The sequence below is a fragment of the Ascaphus truei genome, chromosome 5 (genome assembly GCF_040206685.1).
Source record: "Ascaphus truei isolate aAscTru1 chromosome 5, aAscTru1.hap1, whole genome shotgun sequence".
NCBI classification, from domain to species: Eukaryota; Metazoa; Chordata; class Amphibia; order Anura; family Ascaphidae; genus Ascaphus; species Ascaphus truei.
Window position 1 is genome coordinate 279,629,926 of NC_134487.1, and position 26,218 is coordinate 279,656,143.

Sequence of the window (26,218 nt, forward strand, 5' to 3'; positions counted from 1 at the left end):
GAGTGCTGGTGCTAGGAGTGGGAGTGCTGGTGCTGGGAGTGCTGCTGGTGGCGCAGTTGCTGATGGGGTGTCTGGTGGTGGCGTGCTTGCTGGTGGCCAGCTTTTGGAGGCTCTTCCATTGGAAGAAGGAGAGTCCAGTCAGCACCAGCCAAGCTCTGACCCTAAACCTGCTCGGAAAAAACGTGTGGAGAAGCCACGTAATCCTCGCTTCAATGACCAGGAAAATAGGGCTCTTGTCACTGGCATTCTGGAGCACTATGACAGTCTCTATGGACATTTAGTAGGTAAGTGTAACTTTACATTTATTATTCAAATACATGTGATCCTAGGTCATCTGAGTTTTGTTCATATGCAAATATGGGTACACAATATCTTTCTATGTTCATTAGTGTGGAAACACAGCTTTTTATCATGCCTTACAAGGACAAATAAACACAGCCGGTCAATTTGCCAGAACTGCATACAATATGAATGCAACCTTGCTTACATGTATAGGTTTAGTAGTGAATGCTCATGTGCTGCACATATTACACATAAAACAGCATGTTTGCTATCTCTTGGAACAGCTAGCAGTGTAGGAAACTGGTGCTTATATTATTATTAATTTACCTCATATCTTTTATATGTTTTTCAAGGGCGGACAAGTGCAGCAAGCAAAAAAGAAATGTGGGACACAATAGTCATTGGTGTCAATGCCTGTGGGAATAGTGTCAGGGACAAGTATCATTGTCGGAAAAGATTTGATGATATTAGGTCCAAATTGAAAAAGAAAATACAAGACCAACGCGTGCATGCTACTGGCACTGGAGGTGGGCCCACACCACAACGTCTCATATTGACTCCATTGGAGGAGCTGCTTCGGCCAAAATTACTTACCGTCGTCGTGGAAGGCTTGGCTGGTGACCGTGACATTGGAATTTATCCGTCACAATTTCCAGCAGGTGATAAATATTACTGTACTAGGCGTGTCGTTGCTTACAGTTATTTTGCATATTTACACTGCTTTTTATACTGTCTTCACAATATAAGCATACCTGCATCTATATATGTATATGTCTGATTCTGTATATATATATCTCAAAATAGACATATATGTAGTAGTCCTACTAAAAGCAGTAACTAATATAGCACGTGCCATTGCGTGCTCATTTACATGTGAATTCCCAAAATGCATAGCTGCAGTGGAAGCAATTGATGGTGGGCGAAGATGGGGAACAACAGGGTAGTACACGTGTAACACATGTTCATGAGAAATTATTAGTAGCTACAGGTACAGAACAGAAATATGTATCATATTATTGTGTATTTTATTGATTTTACTCCGACAAACATGACATTACTGCCTATTTTAAGCATGCATCAAAGAAATTGCATGTAACGGCCTACAAACATCACTGGCACTAACACATCTATAGTTGCTTATGAAAAGGTCCATTTTTGCTTTATGTCATATACAGACAGCATAATGAGGCACACGTATCATATGTTATGTCATTGTTTTCATAACTTAAACACTGCAGATGACTACTTAGCTCATCTACCATTGTGTTAAAGCAGCTGCAATTAATATCTCATCACAGCATACACTTCAACAGAGGGGGTGGGGTTCAGCACACACACTAATTACAGCCTCATTTCACGGTCAACTTAGTTCACACCATTTGCACCTGTTTCAAGTCATTGAAAGGTGTGGCTGATTAGGCTTTTTGGGGAAGGGAATACCTTTCTTACAACCTGAATAGCACAACTGAAGTTAATCACACTCATTTGAAAGCTTAACTCTAGCTACTAAATGCCCCAACAACTCATTACTTATCAAAGCGTACGTCACACATTAGTTCACTCATATCTATAGTTGAACTACTATGAAAGACACATTATCACACACTGCATGTGTTGTCTTGTTGAGTCACAGCCACATTCAGGTGTGCCACATCTTCGATTAATGTACCACACATATCCTCTACCAAAAACAACACTTTTTGCAATATGACCACCTTCATGATAACCATTGTGAATGGTCATCTCATGATAGTTATGTACATTATGATACTGATATCACTACACAACATATGATTTTTATGTACTCATTTAATCTATTTATCCTCACGCATTACTGCAGAAACATAGTATGTTGTATGTTAGGGAACTCAAAAATTCTAAGTACACAGGCATGTACAGTGTTATTACAACTATTTATGTTCACTTTCACACACATTTTCGGTTAAGGAACTGATGTTGTTAGTTAATCATAAATACAGAACATACAATAAGTGTTTGTTCAATATTTACACATGTAAATGTAAAACTTATGTTATTGTTATATATAGTTGCCCCTGGAGGACATGTGTCACCTGAGATGGAACAAGTGTCTTCACCTGGGTCAGCCAGCTCAACACTACTAGAAGGTGAGTGTATCATTTGCTGGCCATATAATATGTGCTCTTCTATATGTTATGTTGTCATGTGCATTATTTGTTTTGCACATCTTCTTTAAATAGGATTACTTAGTGTCAGTGAAAATTAAGTGTAAGGCAACATGTATTGTGTTAGTGATGTTAATTATCATGTAGGACTTCTGAGTTTAGAGCAACTTTTCATTCATTCATATTTCATACTGAGTCCAAACATTATTCGTAAGTCAAGGTAGTTTTTAATGAGGTTATAAAACGTATGCTAACATGTTAGGTGTTACTTAGGACACAGTACAATTACATAGTAACACAGCATACATTAACATGCCATTTAATAATGTGTACATTTCTTTTTAGAACATCATGGTGATGAGGATGATGAGTATGATGAGGATGACGCCACAGAAGAGACTGAAATACAATCATGTGACCATGAAGAGGTGCCAATAGAAACTGTTGTACCGCCAAATCGTCCATCAACTTCCACATACGATGCAATTGTAGCTTCAGAGGGAAAAATAGTGGACGCAGAAAATCGTCGCCATTCAGACATGATGACAGTGCTGGAAAGGATGATTGGACTGCAGGAAGAAACAGTATCACAATTGGCACATCTCCACAGAGTCTTCATTGAAGTGCCTAAACAGTTGCAAAAAATCAACACCTCATTCGAAGCATTAGTTGTTCAGCAAACACAAGCTAATTACTGGAGAATGACTAATGTACCACAATTCAACACCTCCCAGCCAGGATCTGTTCATGCAGGTCAGTTTTCACCACATTCATCTGATATTCATTCACCAGGCCCAAATGTTACCGGTCAAGTAGCAGACATTGCTGTGCAGGTTCCTGATGACATCCTACCGCTGCCATCTGTACAAATTCAGCAGCAGACACCTACAAAGGAGGCGACAAAAACAAAACAAGACACACATGAAACAGACCAACCATCACTTGTGCAGTGTCTACCAACTTGCTCACATGTGTCACTGGGCACAAGCCCTCTCCGTGAACAGTCACTACCCAAAAGCCCTGTAGGTGAGTCGCTGCCCAAAAGCCCTGTAGGTGAGTCGCTGCCCAAAAGCCCTGTAGGTGAATCGCTGCCCAAAAGCCCTGTAGGTGAATCGCTGCCCAAAAGCCCTGTAGGTGAATCACTGCCCAAAAGCCCTGTAGGTGAGTCACTGGCCACAAGCCCCGTAGGTGAACAGTCACTGGCCACAAGCCCTGCCCGTGAAGTGCCAGAGGCCACTCAAAGTGGCTCTGTTGTGCCTAAAGTTGGTGGCAAAAGAAAAAGGAAAATTCAAGAGACAACAAGCAGGCCTGTTACTCGCTCGCAAAAGGAACAAAAAAAATAAATGTTATAATTCAGAAAATATGTCTTTGGCCTTGTTTTGTTGACTTCAGATTATCTAATTACTATTGTATGTATGCTGAAGACTGTGTTGTTTCCAAACTTTCAACTATGTTCTTGTACACGTGAAGTTTTGGAAATGTTAACACTCATAATTAATTGTGTTATAAATATTTATGTTGTAATCGTCTGTTCAGTAATGGTCCACCAGGAGCCAGTTGCTAAGTTTAGAGAAGCTGCCATTGACTTTGCAGCAAAACATTGCATTTGGGTGTGTTAATTGATGTAAGAATTGCATATGCATATTAGTCACATGCAATTATTAAAACACCTAAGTAAGTGCAAACATCTTTCTTGTACGTGTACAGCAGGATTATGTGTAAATTATTACTTACCTTTGCCTTGCTTGGCCATTGTAATTTTGTCCTTTAATCAGTTGTGTGTTCGTTTCTATAACATCTCAGAATGTATAATAATATATATACACACACACACACACACACACACACTGAGTGAGTGTGAGTGTGAGTGTGTGAGTGTGTATATATATATGTATATGTGTATATATATATGTATATATGTGTATATATATATGTATATATGTGTATATATATATATATATATATATATATATATATATATATATATATATAGTACTATATAAACTGGTATACACAAACTAATACACTTCATGCTTCCTTGTGAAAACACTATTTTAATAATACAGGCCTAATGTTTGAGAAATATCCTAAGTATGAGACTCTAACAGTATTGTGCTTAAACAAATGTTTATTACTTAATTCAATTTAATTCTCACCATTTAAATAGGTTTCATACAAGGTATACTTAATGCCATCAATGTTGTGTGTACTCCTGCAATATAAAAAAAAATTAAATATAATATATAAATATATATATATTTTTATAAGAGATATATTTATATATATATATATATATATATATATATATATACACACGTATTTAAACTCATGCAGACAGGGAGTTAACCAGACTTTCACATACACACAGAAATGTAAGCGGGGAAAAAACATTTCTTTTTGCAGGTGTGTTTTTACTGATATGCCTGGCTAAGAAATATTTTCACACACTGGTCTTTGTTAGTTTTCAAAAAAACACTATGTGAACGCATTCAAAGTGTAGGGATGTTTTTCACAAACGAGATAAAAGAAGGAGAAATGTTTCTCCCACAGTCCCATATCACGAACCACAACTGTTAACCCAATTAGACAAACAAATCCAATTGGCGTTTGAAATAAGGAGTCAAAGTAGTTAGTTTTGTTGACCTTGACAAGGAAAAACAGGAGTTTGTTAGCCATTCAGCACATTCATTTTGATGAGCAAATAACACAGACCTGCACACAGCTTTTGTGCTACTCAGACATGGCTGATGAATTCGTTAACAATATTAATCCCCTTTTAGGGTATAAGTACATGATCTGTGAAGCCATCTTGAACAGTCGCGGACAGAAAGCAAGCACACGCCAAATCGATGATTTCATTCGAGCAAAATATCCTTATTACCAAGACCGTAAGCATGCACGGAATTTTAATTCCTCAATAAGATTCACTTTATCAAGTAATGACTTTTTTGAACGTGACCAGGATAAGCTACAACACACCTATGGTTTCTGGAAGATTGCCCCGGAAAAACAATTTCTCCTGAAAGACGGCACTTATATTGTCGTGAAAGGCATATTTATTCCTAATGGCAATAGCAATGTATCCGCTACTACTGATCCGTTTGAATCGATACGTGCTGCAATATCTGCAGCCTCCATTCCTGAAACCCACATTGTACAAGAACAAAAGTACTATGATTATGTACCAAGCCTTTCAGCTGAAATTGCATTGGAATGGGAACCGGAAGAAATGAACCTACCTCCCGACCAATTATTTGAAGAAAGCAGTGGCGATTCCTATGAGCGCATCCTGGAGGAGATATGTGCCATACTGGATTCAGCGGTTGGGTTAAGCGTGGATGAAAATGGCTTGCATTTCTGGAGCGACCAGTTGCAGCCAGGCGAAGAGTTAATTCTAGAAGAATGGTAAATATAACAATCGTTATGCGTTGACTCTGCGTTTAAATTTTTTTTTTTTTTGTAACCACCATTTTCACTTTCAATGCGTGGATACAGCGTAACATTGCAGACTGCATAACATGTAGCGATCACAAACAAATTGTTTCCTAATACAATATAGTAGGACCTGAAAGAGTAGTACACATTGCTGACGGAATAAATATACGTACTTTCCTATCCCTTTAAACATATTAGCAACATTTTACCATTACTCTAACACATACCTGTTTTGTTATCATGCAACATCTACAACATTGAAAACCGGGTCCACCACGTATGACGTGGGACCCTTGTCATGGGCCAAGGCGTCCTTAAAAAGGATTAGTGATGTAAGTCCCGCCCCCAAGCGACGTGCGCGCCTCAAAGCCTATTGGCTGTCATGTTTTGTTATAGTAACGGTAACTGCAGTGTGTGATGCGTGCGGCTCAGTGTTTGTAGGCGTACCCTGGGCGTTAGCCGAATGTTAATTGAGTGGGAGGAGTGTTAGCGTGCGTTTCACGCTGGCTTAACATGACGTCACACGTATTGCATTTGCGCATTGTGTTATCGGCCGTGCTTTCTGTTCAAACACGTCTGTTTAAAAAGAATACAGATGTACTCGTTTAGAACGAATGTAGTTTCGTCTTCATTGTATTTGAAATAAAGATGTTATGTTTACTGGTATTTTCAACATGTATTGAACGCACAACGTACGCTTTGTTTTGCGCATGCGCTAACAGTTAGTGGAGCCAAGCGTGAAGTGCGTGCGCACACAAAGATGTGCGCGCACATCTTTCAGTATACAGGCAACGTTCACTTCTTATACATAGTTATGCCTGCTACAAATTTAAAGAAACATTACATACTGATGAACAGTTTTACTTCTAACATATAAGTGAGTGACGTGTGTATCTACACAATCATATAGAGCTGCGTAACGCGTTGTCACGGATGCATATCTAGTAAGGTGCCATCTTTGACCATCATGTGTTTGCTGTATTTCAGAGATGTCGGGGAAGATACAATCGGATCAATGTATGATTTCAGAAGAGTCTACCTTTATATGAGATGATTGTGAGGAGGAGCCACCGACTACTATACTACATATGGAACTAATTTTATATTGCTTGCAGCGCTTATTAACAAACAATTAAAAATGTGATACCCTTATGCCTATATTGCATAAGCACTTAATTAACATAATGATGTTGCAAAAGAGTGCCTCATGAATTTTTATTGAGTGTTCTTTAATGACTACTAACATTTTATGACATGGTGTGTTTTATATATAACAACCATTCCCACTCTGCTAACACATTTGTGTATTCTAATATGTAATGGAACGTATGACTGTCGAAACTATGTAACAATAATAATAATAATATGAGCATGTTCATGTATAGGGCTGCTAGTTGTACGCAGCGATTTACAGACACATGTTTCAGCCTGAGGTCCCTGGCCCGTGGAACGTACAAATGTTTTTTTGCCGCATGAGGCACAGGGAGATAAAGTGACTTGGCCAAGGTCACAAGGAGCCCACACCGGGAATTGAACCAGACTCCCCTGCTTCAAACTATCAGTGCCAGTGTGTGTCTTTACTCAGTGAGCCACTCCTTCTCCCAATGTAAAGGACACTTACAACCAAGTAGCCATTTATTTTTAAAATCTCTTATTACATGGGTATGTAGATAAAATGGTTTGGGACTGTAGCAAATAATGTTAGTGGCCAGATGTTATGGTCCCCTCCAATGCATGATGTTCTGAATATGACATCACCATCATGTTATGAAGTACGTTTCTGTGTATATTTCATTAACCTAACTAACTATAGTTTACTGTGTTTATTAATCGTTTAGAAATACATAGTATAGTCAATATGATGATATAAGCTACCATAATAAAGCTGGTGTTATCATTTGTCGGTGTTATACATGGATCCTACACCAATTGATAGAGACACAAACAGTTGTCTTAAAAAGTGTGTCTATGCTAGTGATGAATGTGCTCCCGTAAGTAAACAAATAAGTACAGTTATCCCCTTTTCTCCAACCACCTCTATATTACATTAATGGAAATTATAAGGAAACCTACATAAAATGTGATGAAATGTGAGTAATCATTTTGTAATACAATGCACATGAAAGCTCAAGAGTAGCTAAATGCATATACATGATACAGAAAGTACATATATGTAACATTTGTGTTTAAACCAATATGTTGGGTTTTTAGTTCCAATAATTATAGGAAGATTGAGGTAGCCACATCTTATGAGAGATGTCAGCAAATATACATACCATGATCAGTCATACTGGAGATATACCTATAATGCAAAGGAACAATATATAAATTGCAAACATTGACATGCCATCTTCAGTACCGTAAACAACACAGCAAAGTGTGTATTTGGTGTTAAATGTACAACACCATGTATATTTCATGACATTCAAAATGTAAATCAGCCTGGTGTACACATCATATGGATGTACATGTTACACTGCACCAATAACATTGTATGTAAGCATACTAGAAGCATGAATGATTATGGGCATAATATGTGTTTTGTCTTAGCATAAGGAATAACACAATGCTAAAATATTATTGCTTTGTTACCCAATTTGTATTCACATACACACAACTAAAGTACAATTGAAGAGGGATTATATAACCTGTGCAACAATAACATACCGGTGCCACATCCCTTTGTGCACACAGCAGAGAAAAGAAAGGTGTGCAACCCATATTCATCTGTGTCCTAACAGAAGGTTATATAAAGAAACATTATTGTTAATATAACATAATTAAACTATAAAAGTAGTACTAGGAACATATGAGTTTGTACTTACAAGAAAAAAATGAATTGATGAGATTCTGTCGTGTCTGGCCACCACTGGCTGTTTGTTCATTTTCAGCAGCTACATGGGTGGGATGCTCGTCTACCAAAGCCTCAGCTAGGTCTGACTGTACATTGTGCCTGAGTGCAACATTGTGCAAAATGCAACAGGCAAGGATAATATCAGACACTTTTTGAGGCTTGTATAGAAGAGCCCCACCAGTTCTGTCCAGACACCTAAACCTGGTCTTGAGTAGGCCAAATGTCCTCTCTATAACAGATCTTGTAGATATATGGGCTGCATTGTACCTGTCCTCTGCTTCAGTTTGAGGGTTTAGCACCGGAGTCAAGAGCCACGGCCTAATTCCGTATCCTGAGTCACCTATAATGAATGGAGCACACATAAGCTGACATTAGTGATCAAATTGTACAATGCCAACATTCCTAAATCAACATGTGTTTTGTGTTAGAACATGTAAATATGTACTCACCCAGCAGCCAACCAGGTTCAAAATGTCCCTCTTCGAACGCATGGAAGACTGAAGAGTTCCTCAGGATAGAGGAATCGTGACTGGAACCAGGGAACTTGGGTACCACATGCATTATCCTCATCGTGGCATCACATACCACCTGTACATTGAGTGAATGGTAGTGCTTCCGATTGCGGTACACATGCTCACTCTGACTAGGTGCAATCAAAGCAACATGTGTGCAATCGATTGCACCCAGCACAGATGGTATCCCTGCTATATTATAAAAGCCAGTCCTGACTTCCAGCCACTCTGTTGCCTCTGTAGGAAAATGAATATAATTCCTAGCGCGTCTATTGAGTGCATAGAGAAACTGGGTCAAGGCCCGCGAGAATGTAGATTGCGAGACCCCGCCCACTATGCCCACAGTTGTCTGGTATGACGCGGAAGCAAGATAATGTAATGAGCACAGCATTTTAACAAGCCCAGGGACTGCACGACCTCTGGCTGTGAAAAAATCTAAATCCCCCCTTATCTCCTCATAAAGAGCTAAGATTGCTGCTGAACTCAAACGATAGCGACTTACAATCTCCTCCTCACTCATCCCATCTAACAGGGTTCTCTCCCTGTACAGACGCGGACGAGGCACAAGTTGTCTCCTCTGTCTTCTCCTCTGATCTCCTGTCCCTCTACCTGTCCCTCGGCCTGTCCCTCTCCCTGTCCCTGTCGTATCCGCGTCACTGTCACTGTCCCTCGGTGTGTCCCTACCTTGCCCTATATCATTCTCTTGATCAGCAAGCATGTCATAGAAAAGAATGTTCCTGCGTCTCCTAAACATTCGCAACATTTTGAAATGAGTAGCTGTGAATGAGCAGGTAATGTGCGTCCTTTAAATAGGTATGTGATGATGTCAGGTGACATAGTAAAATGCAAGGTGTTACATTAACATAATAAAGTACTTCTGTGGCAAGCTGTGTGCACTTGTTGTTCTAAGTATTTGTTGTGTGTATTCTGCAGGGAATGATGATATTTGGCAATGATGTGACGTGAAGCTTTGTACAAAGATTGCTTGCAAATAAATAGTTGCATGTGCAATGCATGTAACACTTGTGAACGCAAGAGTCAGTCATGTAATGAGACAAAAAGGCTGAGATTGACGTGGGAAAAGTTTTGTGTAACATGTGTAATTATCCATGTTATTGTGACATGTTGGCAACAATGAATAGTCGTGTGCATATGCATGCATTTGTGTAAGGAGGATAGTTGGTATAGAATGAGTTTACAAGGTGTCCCAATGATGAATTACTGTACATGTGTGTATAAGTTAGGTTGAAGTGCTTGTAATGCAACGGTTACAATGTAAACATGCAATGTGATTGAGCGTCCAATAAGTGACGTCATGAAAATAGGGAGGACCCAAAAGTATATGTAAACATGAGAAGACAGATGTACATGAACGTTTAAAGATGCGTGTCACATTACAAGCATTGTGTAATGTAAAGGAAGATGAATATACTGTGTATGTGTGACATGTGTGACATGTGTAACATCATGTAAATAATTGTCGCTGAGTTGAGTAAAATGTGTGATATGATGTGAGGTTCTCCTTTAAGAGTGTAGTATAGTATTTTCCCTTGCCACATCATCACATGATGAGTAATGTGACCCGCAAATGCTGAAAACATGTAAAAGTCGAATGTTATGCAAATAAGACACATCAGCTGTGACACAATGCAGGGAATGCCCCCACACTGTTATGCAAATCCCCCTTGTATTGTGAGCAATGAAACGTAAACAGTACTATACTGTTATACGTCCCCGCTCCATTGACTTCCATTGATGTACAGAAGATTTTTTTTTTCTAAGTGCCGTTCCGGCAGCCTTAGCGATCGTTCTCCCGTCCAAAATGCCAACTTTAGTTGGCGGGAGAAATCGGCCATAACATCTCAATTTCGTAGTGCCGATCAGCCCCGATAAGCTGTTTTTTTTTGTTGAATCCAGCCGATTTAAAAAAGTGGCGATCAGTGTCGAAAACAGGCTTATCGGCAGGCGACTGGCCATAACCAAATTATCGGCTCCGAAACCTGGCGATATGAAGCACTTATCGGCGCTTACTGAATCTCAAACCCAATTTTGGCTATAACATGGCCATATTTCCCTTATCAACGCTTACTGCATGAGGCCCTAAGTCCTCTTGTTTTGGTGTCAAAGAGTCTTATCATTCTGAGTTCAAATGTTTTCCGTTCTTGGGTGCGTTTAAACATTCCATTGAGGATTTTAATTTTGAAATAATTTATGGAATGATCTGGTTGTGAGAAATTATGTCCCACAGGTGGGCAGTATCTTCCTTCTTCGTGGTGGGGTATAGAGTGTCTGTGCATATTCATTCTGCCTTGCAGTTTTTGCCTGGTTTCCCCAATGTAGCATCCTTGGTCACATTTGTTGAATTGAATTATATACACCCCATTCCTGGATCTGCAGCAGTATGATCCTTTAGCATTGAGTGTTCCATGGTTGTGACTGGCTGGTGGATCTTGGCATACATGTTTGCAGAGTTTGTAACGTGTGTTGTTGAACTCAGAATGATAAGACTCTTTGACACCAAAACAAGAGGACTTAATGCGGATATGGGGTTTCTCACACACTATCACAATTGTTTGTAATTATCCTGCTTTCTACCCCCTTTGTATCTAAAGCCCTCTCCCGCCTTAAACCCTTTTCACTGACTGCCCCACACCTCTGGAATGCCCTTCCCCTCAGTACCCGACTAGCACCCTCTCTATCCACCTTTAAGACCCACCTTAAGACACACTTACTTAAAGAAGCATATGAATAGCACTGTGGATATTCTGAACACATAATACATAAAGCTTGGCCCCCTGCAGACGCACTTACCAGAACTCCCCCCTACTGTCTCTGTACGTTCTCCCTACCTACTAATTAGACTGTAAGCTCCTCGGGGCAGGGACTCCTCTTCCTTAATGTTACTTTTATGTCTAAAGCACTTATTCCCATGCTCTGTTTATTTATTATTTATTTATAAAATATTTTACCAGGAAGTAATACATTGAGAGTTACCTCTCGTTTTCAAGTATGTCCTGGGTACAGAGTAAAACAAAATAATACATGGTTACAAATACAGTTACATAAATGAACAAGGTATACATTATATACAAGACATTGCATGCACAGTTAAAGAAAATATATATTATGAGCGTATGAAACAGTTACAGACCAGATTAAAGTGTGAGACAGCCTTAGATTTGAAAGAACTTAAGCTGGTGGTGGATATGAGAGTCTCTGGTAGGTTGTTCCAGTTTTGGGGTGCACGGAAGGAGAAGGAGGAACGTCCGGATACTTTGTTGAGTCTTGGGACCATGAATAGTCTTTTGGAGTCTGATCTCAGGTGATAGGTACTGCATGTGGTAGGGGTGAGGAGCTTGTTCAGGTAGCTGGGTAGCTTGCCCAGAAAGTATTTGAGGGTGAGACATGAAAGGTGAACTTTGCGCCTAGACTCTAGTGATGACCAATCTAGTTCTTTGAGCATTTCGCAGTGATGTGTGTTGTAGTTGCATTGGAGAACGAAACGACAAATTGAATTGTAGAGGGTGTCAAGTTTGCTAAGGTGGTTTTGAGGAGCCGAGCCATATACTATGTCTCCATAGTCAATAATTGGCATTAGCATCTGCTGTGCAATACGCTTTCTGACCAGGAGACTTAGGGAGGATTTGTTCCTGTAAAGTACCCCTAGTTTACGGTGGAGTGTTTGGGACGAAACCCAGACTGGAATTGGCTAGGGAAATTTGTCTTGGTGTAGAAATCGCTTAATTGGGAGTGGACACATTTTTCCATAACTGTGGATAGAATTGGGAGAAGTGAGATTGGCCTGTAGTTTGAGACAGTGTTTTTGTCCCCACTTTTGAAGATTGGGACAACTCTGGCAGTTTTCCAGGTCTTAGGGATATGGCCTGCAGACAGGATAGAGTTGACTATGGACGCAATTGGTTTGGCAATGGCTGGGGCACCAAGTCGTAGGAACCTAGATTGTAGTAAGTCGGGTCCACATTGGCTGCTTAGTTTTAGTTTGAGGAGCGCTTGTGTAATCTCCTCTTCAGATACTGGGCTAAATTGAAAATTGTGGGCAGTGTTGGGAGGGGGTGAGACTATAGGGGTACTCCCAGGATGAGGTTTGGGGTTTGTGCTGCGTTTCGCTAATAAGTTAGTGGCACACCCCACAAAGTAATCATTGAATGCATTTGCAATGTCAGTGGGGTTTGTCAGAGTAATATCCCCCTTAGTGATATTACTTGGTTGTTGATGATTAGGAGCCTGGAATATATTGTTGATAACCTTCCAGAAGTTAGCTGGGTTTGATGTATTTTGGTGGAGATTGTCAGAGTAATATTGTGCTTTTGCATACCTTGTTTGCCTTGTTCACACGTTCCGCAGGCATCTGTAGTGATTGAGATCCTTGGTAGTGCCAGTTACTTTGTAGCTTTTCCATAAGGCATCCCTGAACTGGTAGAGTGCTATAAGGTCAGGTGTAACCCATGGAAGGTGGGCCCCCCGTACCCTTATTTTGCGTAGTGGAGCATGGGTATCGCAGAGTTTTAAGAACTCGGATTGGAAATAGTCGAGCGCAATCAGGGTCGGGAATTAAATCGATTCTGTGCCATGGGCAGTTGGTAAGGTCATCCAGAAACGGTTGTGGGTTAAAGTTTTTAAATGTTCTAGTGAGGAGAACTTTAGGGCTCGAATGGGGCGGTTTAATTTTCCTTACACAGTACACTATTGCATGGTCACTGAAAATATCCGGAAGGATGCCAGAGGATTGGATTCTGCTGGGGTTTGAGGAGAGAATCCAGTCTAGCAAGGAATGGTTATGCGACTTCAGGTTATTTATTTGATTACCACATGTATTACTACTGTGAAGTGCTATGTACATTAATGGCGCTATATAAAGACATACAATACAATCCTGCCCGCCTCTCTTCTTAGGCTTGTTATGTAGTACGCACTGTTGTGCATGCGGTTGTGCGCCCGGGTTTGCGCGTGCGTTTAGTTTCTATAGCGCAAGCGGTGATGACATGGCTAGGGGGCGTGGCTATGATGTGACAGCATTAGGCCACGCTGTGATTGGTTCATAGCGTCACGTGGCAACAGCGCAAAAATACAATTTTCTTGTATTTTCTCTGATCTGCTGCGCCACCACTCACGGCCGTGTGCGCGTCTCATGTATACAAACGTCAGGAATACACTGCCAATTATCATTGACATGCGCGCCCACACTATATCACAGCCCTTATCCACACCTTCCCCCCCACCCCCCCTGCTCTCCCCCCCCCCCCTGCTCTCCCACCCCCCCCTGCTCTCCCACCCCCCTCCCCCTGCTCTCCCACCCCCCCCCCTGTTCTCCCACCCCCCCCCCCGTTCTCCCACCCCCCCCCCCCTGTTCTCCCACCCCCCCCCCCTGTTCTCCCCCCCCCCCCCCCCCCCCTGTTCTCCCCCCCCCCCCCCCCTGTTCTCCCCCCCCCCCTGTTCTCCCCCCCCCCCCCCCCCTGTTCTCCCACCCCCCCCCCCCCTGTTCTCCCACCCCCCCCCCCCCCTGTTCTCCCACCCCCCCCCCCTGTTCTCCCACCCCCCCCCCCCCCTGTTCTCCCACCCCCTGCACTATCGCAACGAGAGAGAGAGAGAGAGAGAGAGAGAGAGAGAGAGGGGGGAGAGAGAGGAGAGAGAGAGGGGAGAGAGAGGAGAGAGAGAGGAGAGAGAGGAGAGAGAGAGCTGTACCGTGTTAGCTGAGCTTAATAATCAAAAATGAATATATATATATATATATATATATATACATGCACACACATTAATGCAGACATATATACATTAATGCCCACACATATATATAGATAATAATGCACGCATATGCATACATATGGACATTAATACACACATTCATATCTATGCATGCATAAATCTCTCTTGTCTCCAAAGCGTGCTAAACTTTAAATCCCACAATGGGCGTTATGGTGCATCAAAGCCTAGCTTTAGACACAACACACACAACACACACAACACACACAACACACACAACATACAACACACACACACACACACACACAACACACACACAACACACACACACAACACACACACAGCTATAAATAGGCCAGGCAGCTGCCACACACATAACGGTGCTCCTGCAACATCTGGGGAGGGGGAGGAGACACTGCCACCAGCACGCGCGAGAGACTGAAACGCGCGCGCCTTCCACGTCACTTCCCCTGCGGGAGCGCCCATTGGCTGAGCAGAGTGGATGCGTCAGGCGCCACGTCTGCAGCAGTGAGATTTGCGCGAAGAGGCAGCGGGAGGAGGCCGCCGCTCCGGGGACGCGCTTTCATCACTGGAGGTTGCTGGATGTGAGACCGCTCTGAGCCGAAGCAGCCAGCCCCCGCTCCCAACCGGGAGATCTCATTCTCTCCTCCATCCCTCCTGTGTGCCTGGTGAGTATCTGCCAGGTTGGTGTTTTTGGGGGGAAGGGAAGAGAGAGAGAATCCAACTGCGGGGTCTCAGATGGGCAGCACTGGTGAGGGGTGCGGGGTGAGCAGGTCAAACACATCACCAGACCCGAACTCTAACTTATGTTGCATGGGTTTGGGCTGCTGGTCTCTGCCATGAATCTCCTCATTGCTGCTTTTTGTCATTATTTTGTGTGTTTCTTTCCCCCTTTCTGTCTCAGCCATCATTGCAGGTGTATGGGGAGGTAGAGGGGGTGGGGAAATGTGCCCCGTGTAAATGTGCCCCGTGTAAATGTGCCCCGTGTAATGCCGCAGCATGTCTATTGCACGGTCTCTATGTTCTCTCCCCCCTCCCCCATTAGTGGGGTTTGAAGTTGGTAAACTAGTTGGGCCAGCGAAGGGTTAAATGCTCTAACTTGCAAGGTGAGTTAGTGGGTAGAATTTCTCATTGGGAAGATCCTGATTATTGCATTGATGAAGAACCCCCCCCCCCCTTTTTTTATTTTTTACATTTTGGCATGTATCCCAATACTGGACTTGGTTTTATATCGCTCTCTCCCCCCCTCCCTTTTATCCTCACCCAGCAACATATATATATTTATTTTTTATTTTTACTTTGGGTTATCCCTTGGGAAACTTGATACTTGTAACCACCAACTTTATTTTTTTTTATTTTATTTTTTTACAAAGATGGGGCAAGGGGATTTGGGGGGGCTGCTGCTTTTTAGTAGAGGACGTTATGTATGTTGGGTGCAGATCTGCATGCATGTCCTTGGGGTGAGATGGAAGTGTTGTTATAAAAAGCGTGGCAGAGGCTCAGCAGGTTCAGCCTCCTCTCTGCCCTGCCACGTCACTGCTGCAGCTGAAGACAGTCTCCCCTGTGTCTGCGCTGCAGAAGGTGCTGTGCACGGGGACAGGCACCTCCCTATAACAGGCCCTTTTGTTCACTACTTGCAGTTCTCCAAACTCTCTTTGGGAAGCAATAGCTTATCGATCGGTAGGAGCCTTGTTGGAAACAAATATATCCCTCTATATGCTGGCAAAACAAGCCAACAAATGCACATTGACAGATTTTAAATAAGCTAAATCTAGTTATATAGTCGGGTTTTTTTTAACTTTAATATTTTTTTGTGTGATACAAATAGATTGTATTAGATTATTATCCCTTTGTGGTTTCTATCTTGAACTGCATATAAATGTGTTTGGTTGTGTGTAGCTCATCTGTTGCTGCCCCATGTTTGTGAATTGGGTGTATATATGTTCAGCAGTTGCACCCTAACCTCTGCAGTCTCATCAATGCTTTGCTGGCATTGCCAGCACCACAGTGGTTGCTACATGTCTGGCCACAATATCCGTTTTTTAATGACCTATCAAGTCTTTATCTGACCATCTTAGAGATCGAAGGCCCTGGTTTATTATTTTACACCTATTACATGTAATGACTGGATACAGGCAGCTTGTGTAGATATCATTTTTATTGCTGTATCTTTCCCTACTCCTTGCCTATTGTGTGTCACTAACTTTTCTGATAATGTAAAAGGGGCAAAGTGGGTAATCCTGGGGTATTTCAAGGGGCTCAATATTTGATCTATAACTTCTGATATTCTATTTTGAAAAACTGTTTCCCAAACTTAATTGTTGTAACAGCTCTCCATAGAAATCTGCCTGAAGGTTTTTTTAATTTTTCTTTTTTAGATTTTATTGGCAAGAAGACTAATTTCTTAGGAAGTAGGTAAATAACTTTGCTGGTATTGGTGCTTTAAAATATATCCTATATGATTTACAACATAGAATAACTTTTTAGTCATGACATAAGAAATATAACTATACATCTTATGGTCTGTTTTTTTTTTTTCTTTCTCCAATAGACCTCTAAACATAAGGGAACACAGATTGAAAACAACTGGTCTAGAGCACTATTGGTTCATAAATACTGCACGTATTCTTTTATATTTGTGCAGTGAGAAGATTGTGTTTCAGCCCTATTTGCAAATGTTTATATTTACTTAGCAATGTTTTGTGCTCTGATCTTTAAAGCTGCAGTTCAAGATGCTGTTAACATTTTTTTTAATCCCCCCCCCCCCCATTCATTATGTGCATCAGTACAATCGGCACATTGACAAGTGAATCGCTAAGTTGCAGATCGGTCCGTTCTCCTGTAATCGATTGCTTGCTCCGGGTTATTCTGTTCTTGCACAGCATTGTGGGCAATGTAGTCCTGGAATATGATTGACTGGGCAGTTACTAGATACAATTGGTGCACTGCTAGAGAGAGGGTGGGGCTCGAGCCTATCAGGGGCTGTGACTTTGGAAATGCTTTTTGCATTAGGCTGGGGACATATTCCCTTCTCCCGTGCAGAGGCTGAGGGAAAGCAGGTGCGTTCCGTGGCCATGGTGGGGGGCGTTCCTAGTGACGTCACGGATCTGGTTCGCCCTCATTGGTCGAACCGCTCACGTGACCTGTCTGTCGCGCAGAAAAATCAGTTTATCTGCTTTCTCATTCGCGCCCCTCCTGCTTCTGCGCAGAAGCGCCTGCACACCGCGTGGACGCGGACACTGCCTTAAGGCTGAGTCCCCGCTGGCGCTGAGCGCGCTCATGCTTGGAGAGCACTCCAAGCATGAGCGGCGGGTGTCCTCCGATTTTCGCAAGCTCGGGGGGGAGCGACATTGCGGGCCAGCTGAGCGCGCGGGGGCGTGTAGTGTGTTTTTTTGTTTGTGAGCGCGGGTCAGCGTGTGCGTGTGTGTTAACGCGGCAAGCGCTGCCTGCTCAGCGCTGGCGGGGACGCAGCCTTAGGCTGAGTCCATGGTGACTTCAGCCGTGCGTAGGCGCGCTGAGGGAAAGCGGGTGCTTTCCCTGGCCTTATTTTGCGCGCCATCGGGGGGCGGGCCAGTCACGTCACGGAGCTCACGTGACCGGCCCTGCGCTCCTGTGAGCGCTCAAACTAAAAAATTAATGTCGGCTACGCTTCCGCACGCGTGCGTGCGTGCCCCCCTGCTAAAGCCACTCTCTTTGCGGCTGCAGGGACTCACTGCTGAGCGTGAGCACGGCGCTGACCATGCCCGTGGCCTAAGGCAGTCTCTTCGCTCAGCGGTCTGCAGTACCATGGCCCCAGCCTTAGAAACATTAAAAATGTCTTTAAAACATTTTTTTTTTAAATGCTACAAGTATTTTCTCATAGTTTAGAACTGATTTATAAAAAAAAAAAGCACATGTAGGATATTGCTTGAACTGCTGCTTTAAATGACCTTTGATACTTTTTACAGTATGTAGACTACATGATAGACGAAAATAGACTGCACTGTGATTCCCCAGGGTCGCTCCTTTCTGAATGTCTTTGTAATATCTCTGCAATTTTTTTGCATTGTTTATGCTGCTTCGTAGATTTAGCCTGTCTGTTCCAAAATGTATTTGCTCCTATTTGTGTTCACCTCTTTAGATCTGACAGTGATATATCTATATTACCCACACTGAAATGGTTAGTGTAATAGACATTTTTATATTTGTGTCTTAGGCATCATGAATCAGCCTGACCAAAATGAAGAGGAGGTCCCGTCATACCTACGTGAGGAGCCACCAGAGGGTAATATTCTTTTTATGCTAGGAAACGCCTTTCCCCCCTCTGTTTTTACACCTCGGTTATGCTGTCTGACCTAGAACACCACATAGTGTGTAACTTGATGAAGGTGTTTCATTGGTAATATACAAAAAAGTAACTTTAAGGGTCAGTTCCTTCCCCCTCTCCCCCCTCAATATGACCTATGTTGAAAGTGAGCTCAGTATGTTGCCCTTTACAACAGATTACAATCTCCTTTTTATTTTAATTATTTAGAAAGGCCCAAAGCCTGCAGTAGAGTATTCACATGGCAACTCTTGCTGTTATTTTTTTCCCTTTCTCCGCTGGGCAGCTCAAATCACATTAGGGAGGATTCACTAAAAGTCGACAAATAGAAAATTGGCATTATCAGCATTTAATGTCAATTTTATGGATTGTCTTATTTATTAAAGCCATTTAAAAAAAGTATGCTACTGTATATAAATATGGATTAACGGCTATTAAGAATAATCTATCCACATGCTATTCATTAAACTCTTATCGGGCTTTCAGCACAAAATGTTTACAGTTTTCTATGACCTAACCCAGGTGTACCCAAACTGGGGTGTGACATTTTCTGGGGGGGGGGGGGGAGGGGAAGGGGGGTGCGCCTACAGAGGCCCGTGTTCTTCCACAAAGTATTTACATTAGATGCTGGGTGGAGCGCGCAAGCGCGCGCGTAAGTATGTCACTTACCTTGTCTCCCGTGGCTTCTGGCAACGCGGCGTTACATGATGTCAGAAAAAGCTGGTAGAGGGGGGGGGGGCGCAGCTGCTGTTGTTAATCCTATCTTGCCTGTGTAAATTTACCACTATTTTAAGATGTGACTAGCCAACCTAGAATATGTGATCGATGCATAATATTACAGAACATATGTAGGTTAACCTGTTAGTAGCTCAAGTTGTCCGCTTGTCTGATTTCAACACTTGACCAATTGGCCAGTATGGCTACCAAAGGCTTAAAGGAGCAGTCCCTCGTACCCAAAGGAGTCCATAAAATATACAAAATTGTGTTTTGCATGGTTTTTGTGATATTTGTAAGGGGTTTGTTTGATGTTAACCCCTTTGGTGCCTGAAAGCATTCATTGGCAGCTTCAGCCATCAGTGTATGTATTGCCATTAATGTACATAGCATACAATCATATAAATAACACATAATGGGAAGAAGTGCTTCAGACATGAAAGTAACATTTAGGTAAACGGAGCCTACCCCACAGAGCTTTCAATCTAACTGGTAGGTTGGGAGAACGTACAGAGACAGTAGGAGAGTGTTCTGGGAAGTGCGTCTGCAAGGGGCCAAGGTTTATGCATGAGGTGTAAAATACCAGCCACGGAGCTACTCGTATGCTTCGTTAAGCTCTATGTGCCCTATGTCTCTATGCCAAGGACCTACTCGAAAACGAGAGGTAACTCTCAATGTATTACTTCCTGGTAAAACATTTTATAAATAAATAAGCAGATGGGTCTTAAAGGTGAATAGTTAGGGTGCTAGTTGGATATTGAGGTGTGGGTCCGTCAGTGAGGAGGTCTAAGGCGGGAGAAGGCTTTAGAAACAAAAGGGGTAGAGAGAAGACATCCTTGAGCAGAACGCAAGAGTCTGGATGGTGTATAGCGAGAAATTAGGGCTGAGATGATGTAATTCGGAAAGAAAGGGGTTCAATCATATTCCTTTCTTGTAAGAATTCCTATTACAAAATCTAATAGTAGAAGAGTGATCCTCCCCACAATTGCATTGCAAGCGTAGATTTTACAACTTGCCTCTTGGTTGATGCTATGTTTATGTATGTGAATGAATATTGCAACCCATTTTATAAAATAATTCTTGGTAAATACGACCGTAATAAAAAAAATTACAATTAACGCCAAATTCCTTATTAATCTTCCCATTGAGGTCTGCTAATGTTACAAAGTAAGAAGGGCTTAGGAGGCATGTTAATTTTAGTTATTATACAACCACTAGTAAGCAGGAAAAAGGTAAAAACGAACCTCCAACTGTATTGTGAAGGAAACCTGAAAAATATATATTAAAAAAAATATGCATGTGAAGTGGTTCTTTAATAATGGGTGTGGAGCCTTGGGGTATTGTGCACTCTTATGTACATATAAACTTGATAAATCAAAATGGATTACAAAGAGCCCTCTAGCCCATTCAATGTATATGCAGATAAGTGTTAACTTATTTTATGGCTATCTGTTGTTCCACATTGAGCCTGGGAGTGGTTGAATTTGTAAACTAAAAACATCCCCTGTTTAAAAGATTTGGTTCTGGCTATGGTAGATATGTAAACATCTATATAGTTATACAGCTGCGGGTTTCTGTAACTGATAGCATTTATTTCAGCTTCAGGTACCCCTGCTTTCCGAGATGCATACCTCCCATAGGTCATACAGCTCCGGCCGGGTGAAGAGTATGGAGGGTTAAATGTCCCCAGGCACGGGAGCCAATAGGAAGCTGTGACATCTGTTGCGGCTTCCTATTGGCACACAGGAGCTTTAAACCCCCATGAGATATCGGCAGCATCTTCGTAGGTATGTACGTCAGTAATTCATAACCAAAAAAAAAAAGGTTTCACTGGCTGTGTGGGACGAGTAGCCTCCTGCGCTAGACTGGAGATTCGATCTGCGCTAAAGATTCGATCGTTCGAATCCCACGTAATAAAGCATTTCATGGCATGACATCACTTCCTACCGCCTCCACTTGTTCTGCTTAGTATCCAGGCACAGAACATCCACACTGTTAATGGTGGAATTTGATTTCCAGTGGGTACAAAGAGGGATGCTCTGCTTTGTATCCCCTCACATCGATTTGATTTACACTCTGTCTCCTATTATGTAGTGCTACATCTTTCTAATTGGACCATAACCACTAGATCCGAGGTGGGCGACCCTATCGCCATTCGCCACTTGTGGCGAATTGGCAGGCTAAGTGTGGCGAATTTAATATTGGCCTAGCCCTACCTTCCCCCTCCAATAACTCTGTTCTGTGTCCTGCACAGCCTAGCTGTGCAGACCCCATGCGGAGAAGCACTCCGCTGTCAATCTGCCTCTCACCTTCACGGCGCTGCATTGGGGGGGGAGGGGGGGGATTTATGGAAGCCGATTGACCAGTTGCGCAAGCGCTGTGGAGGGGAACCCAGGTATCATTCCATTTTAAAAAAACTTGCCTGCTGCTGCTCTGTTCCCCCGACTGACTGAAGCGCTGGTTCCCTCTGTCCTGTCTCCCCTCCTTGCTCGCTCTGCTAAACTGCCCCCCCCCCCGCCTCCCCTGATTTTGGTAGCGCTGGTTCCCTCTGTCCTGTCTCCCCTCCTTTCTCGCTCTGCTAAACTGACCCCCCTCCTCCACTAGCTGATTTTGGGTGCGTGTGTGCGTGTGTGTCTCAATTTTTGCATGGTGTGGCTATTTTCACTTCTAATTCGCCCCACCTGTGGTTACATTGAAAAATAGGTTGCCCACCCCTGCACTAGATGTTGCTATTGGTTGACTGGTCTACATAAAAGCTAAAACAAAAATGGTATACTGTTGTGAGCAGAGACCTAAAACAGTATTGGTTTGTACAAAAAAATCTGCCATACTCACTCTTATTGACGCATCCTGTTCTATACACCAGTGGTGTCATCTATTCTCCACAAATGGGTGTTTGCCATTAAAAATCAGAGTCATTTGTAACTTGCCTCTCAGTCAGCATAGGAAGTTAATTTACACGACTTCTGCTTTTATGTCACCTGAAACCGATTTTTATTTTGATGCACATATTGTACACTAAATGTCTTACATTTTTGCCAAGAAAGCAACAGTACTTTTATTTTCACTGACCTGCTCGGTTTTAGCCAGACTGATTCACAGACTCAAACACACAGAAGTGATTCTTATTTTTCAAGTGCCTTGGTTACATGATTCACACTACCACAGTATAGGATCCCTTAATTCTTCCTCCCAAATGACCTGAGATTATTTTCCATGTGCAGTACAGCTACAACATTCAGAAAACAATTTTGCAATTATTTTCGTGCTCTTTGTATTTCAACACTCTTTGTGTCTCAATCTACATCTCAAATGTAACTTCTGTTGCAGTAATCCACATTCCACTGTTCCCGCTAATTCTTAATCTTCTCTATATTCCACCCAGACAGTGTAATTTGAGACCTTTAAAATTGAGAAACCTGACAATTACTCGCTAGGAACAGAAGATACAGTAACCTTGTTTTGGAGCACTGTGTAAGCCTTGGACAAAGCCCCTTTTAGACCCAGATATCATTGTTTGCACAATCATTAGGAATAACGTTACTATGTAAATGTCAAGGTTTTAGTTAACCTCGATTTTTAGCAAATTACAGTTGAAATGGTCTTTAACCAATGTGCTTTTGATTTCAATTGCACCTTCCGCCTAGTAATTTTGGCAAGAATTGGTCTATGGCAACTTTTAGTTTTTTTTTTTAAGTGACTCTAGCGCTCTTTATTCATTTCTCAGATCTTGGGAGCATTCGTTTTCTGTAAACGAACATATAGATGCTGGTCAACTTGTTGTTTGATATTTATATAGAGAACACAAACCTTGATATAACCTACCTACACAGGACATATGGAAAATGCTTGCATTTTATGGGATTTTGCTTCAGCACTCAAGTAAAACAATTCACCCACATCAGTAAACAGGCGTGTGCTTTGTTTACGTGAAAATGAAATCTCCAATCCTTGCACTTGAAGCAGCAGCACTGATTTTTAAGGAAGAAAAGTGGTCTGGGTCCCGTGAGCTGAAGCACACTATTTTCCCCTTGTTTCCTGAGATACTTGCCGCTGAAGGTAGTGCGGTCAAGGGAAGTATTTAAATAACAAGACTTGCTGGCACTACCTTCACTGGTAAGTATTTTGGGAACAAGGAGGTCCCCCGAGATTACATTAGCGCATGTCTCGTCCTGCTAATAAAAGTGACGAGGGGAGGGCTGCTTTTTAAATATACATTACAGATTTAATATGTAGATGTACGTGTAACAATTTAACTTTGTGTCTTCCTCTAGTTTCCGTAAAAGACCACCCCCAGCAACAGCCTGGCATGTTTTCCCGAGTAACAGGTGGCATCTTCAGCGTGACAAAAGGAGCTGTTGGTGCTACCATAGGAGGTGTAGCCTGGATTGGCGGAAAAGGTCTGGAAGTGACCAAAACGGCAGTCGGTGCTGTGCCTAGTATAGGAGTTGGCATTGTCCGAGGCGGAGTGTCTGTTGTCACTGGAGGTGTTTCAGCTGTTGGATCCGCTGTCTCGAGCAAAGTAACAGGCAAAAAGAAAGACAAATCTGACTGAGCCAAAACTAGTTTTGGGAGAACTATTCCAGCTGTGGTTCAGCATCTGCTGAGGGATTGAGTGACAGTCACACGATACGAGACATTTATCTTGGTAGCTTTGTTGTGGCTTTTTGAGTAACAGAAAACTGCACCGCAGACACAACGCGTTCCGAGTATGATGGTTCATTAAAACTGCAATTCAAATGTTACATTTTATTACTATATATACCAAATCATGTGTATTAAAGTAGAAATACGTTTGAATTTTCAGTTGCCGGTAACCTCGAGGTTGAAATTCACAAAGCTAATGGTTAGCTGACAATGGTGTATGTTGTGGGGTTTTTTTTTGTGTAAGCTTTTGTAGAAAACATCACAGTAAGTAGTGCAACATTTCTCATGGGACATGTTTGTTGGGTTCATTTAATGGCATAGTTTTTTTTTTTTTTTTTCTTCTCCCTCTCCCCTTGTAATGAAGAGATCTGGGCTACGCCAGTGTACGTTGATACAGTAGATTGACAATATTTGTTAATGGCAAGATCATAACAGGAGGAAACTAAGCGCATTTCAATCGGCTTCAATGTTCAAAACTTGTTTTTTTTTGTTTGTTTTTTATATATATATATATATATATGTCCAAAATTTCAACTTTATTTACCCTCTACCCCATCCACTAAATGTTCATATTTATGTTTGTTACACAATAAAAGTTGGTTGATTCTTGCATTTGGTAAAAATATTGTGTGAACATTTTTCTTTGTTAGCCAGCTTTTTATTTTATTTACTGCTTTAGGGACCATCATCCACTGCCTTGATGTACAGGTCCTTCCAGCACAATGTTGATGGTTAGCTAGAACAGCAGTGGCAAACTGGGGAGCGCGGGCTGTTAGAGGCCCCGCGCTCTTCCCACAGGCATTTAATTTAATGCCGGGTGAGGCCTCTGTAACCTCGCTTACCCACTGGCAGCTGGGTCTTCAACGACGCGTCGCCATGACAACGTGGCGTCAAATGACGAAGCGGGGTCATGTGATGTCGCCATGGCAACACGCGTCAAATGACACAGTGGGGTGACCCGCAACGTCATTTGAAGCCGTGCCTTCGGGAAGGGTGGGCGCGAATGCGGCGGCTCCCAGGAAGGGGGCCGTAGCTGAAAAAGTTTGCGCTGAGCTAGAGCATAAAAACAAAGTTCAAGCTATAATCCTTTTTACACATTAGAGTGCCTTATAGAAAAATAACTTGCTGTTCTGAGGATAGCATCTCCTGTTCTTTACACTAAACTCCACAGCTGCCCATGGATATGCAGTGTCTTTGTATGTTACACTAAGTTTAAAAAAAAAAAAAGTCTAACATGACGACATCTATATAATCTCTCTATTTTTAACACTCCTTTTACAATTTAGCATGTAAGGGTGACAGTCATTTTCAATCTTGCGTTCTGCAAATATATGAAGTCTTTTTATTCTTACAAAGGATCATCAATGTGGTATTTTGAATATGCTTATACTTTATTACAGTATATGCAAAATGCTTATTTAAAAAAAAAAATTCATAGGTTTAACTAGAACATGATGAATAAGAACTGGTCATAACATGCATGGTACCTATTTTTTTTTTTTTGTGCTAATTTTAGTCTAGTAATTATCTTAAGTAAGGTTTTTCTTTGAAGGGAGTAGGTGGTATGATACACTTTTTTTTTTTT

At 42.0% G+C, this 26,218-nt stretch overlaps 2 protein-coding genes and 1 long non-coding RNA gene across 4 annotated transcripts; 2 read left to right on the forward strand and 1 right to left on the reverse strand.

Annotated features, from left to right (window-relative positions):
• The first annotated feature begins 568 nt into the window (after positions 1-568).
• On the forward strand, positions 569-3,949 carry LOC142494587 (uncharacterized). Its single transcript, XM_075599036.1, has 3 exons — positions 569-941; positions 2,331-2,408; positions 2,772-3,949. The coding sequence occupies exons 1-3, from the start codon at positions 665-667 to the stop codon at positions 3,767-3,769; spliced, it is 1,353 nt and encodes a 450-aa protein (XP_075455151.1). The 5' UTR covers positions 569-664; the 3' UTR covers positions 3,770-3,949.
• Positions 3,950-4,579: 630 nt separating this feature from the next.
• Positions 4,580-8,239, reverse strand: LOC142494588 (uncharacterized). Its single transcript, XR_012801550.1, has 3 exons — positions 8,138-8,239; positions 5,666-5,820; positions 4,580-4,638 (listed from the first exon to the last, which is right to left on the reverse strand). It is a non-coding gene; the product is annotated as an uncharacterized LOC142494588 (long non-coding RNA).
• Positions 8,240-15,427: 7,188 nt separating this feature from the next.
• On the forward strand, positions 15,428-25,918 carry TMEM263 (transmembrane protein 263). Of its 2 annotated transcripts, XM_075602241.1 has the most exons (4): positions 15,428-15,637; positions 17,348-17,384; positions 19,165-19,233; positions 24,261-25,918. In XM_075602241.1, the coding sequence occupies exons 3-4, from the start codon at positions 19,170-19,172 to the stop codon at positions 24,539-24,541; spliced, it is 345 nt and encodes a 114-aa protein (XP_075458356.1). In that variant the 5' UTR covers positions 15,428-15,637; positions 17,348-17,384; positions 19,165-19,169; the 3' UTR covers positions 24,542-25,918. The 2 variants fall into 2 exon arrangements, with proteins under 2 accessions (XP_075458356.1, XP_075458355.1); XM_075602240.1 differs by lacking the exon at positions 17,348-17,384 and having other exon boundaries at positions 15,430-15,637.
• Positions 25,919-26,218: the final 300 nt, after the last annotated feature.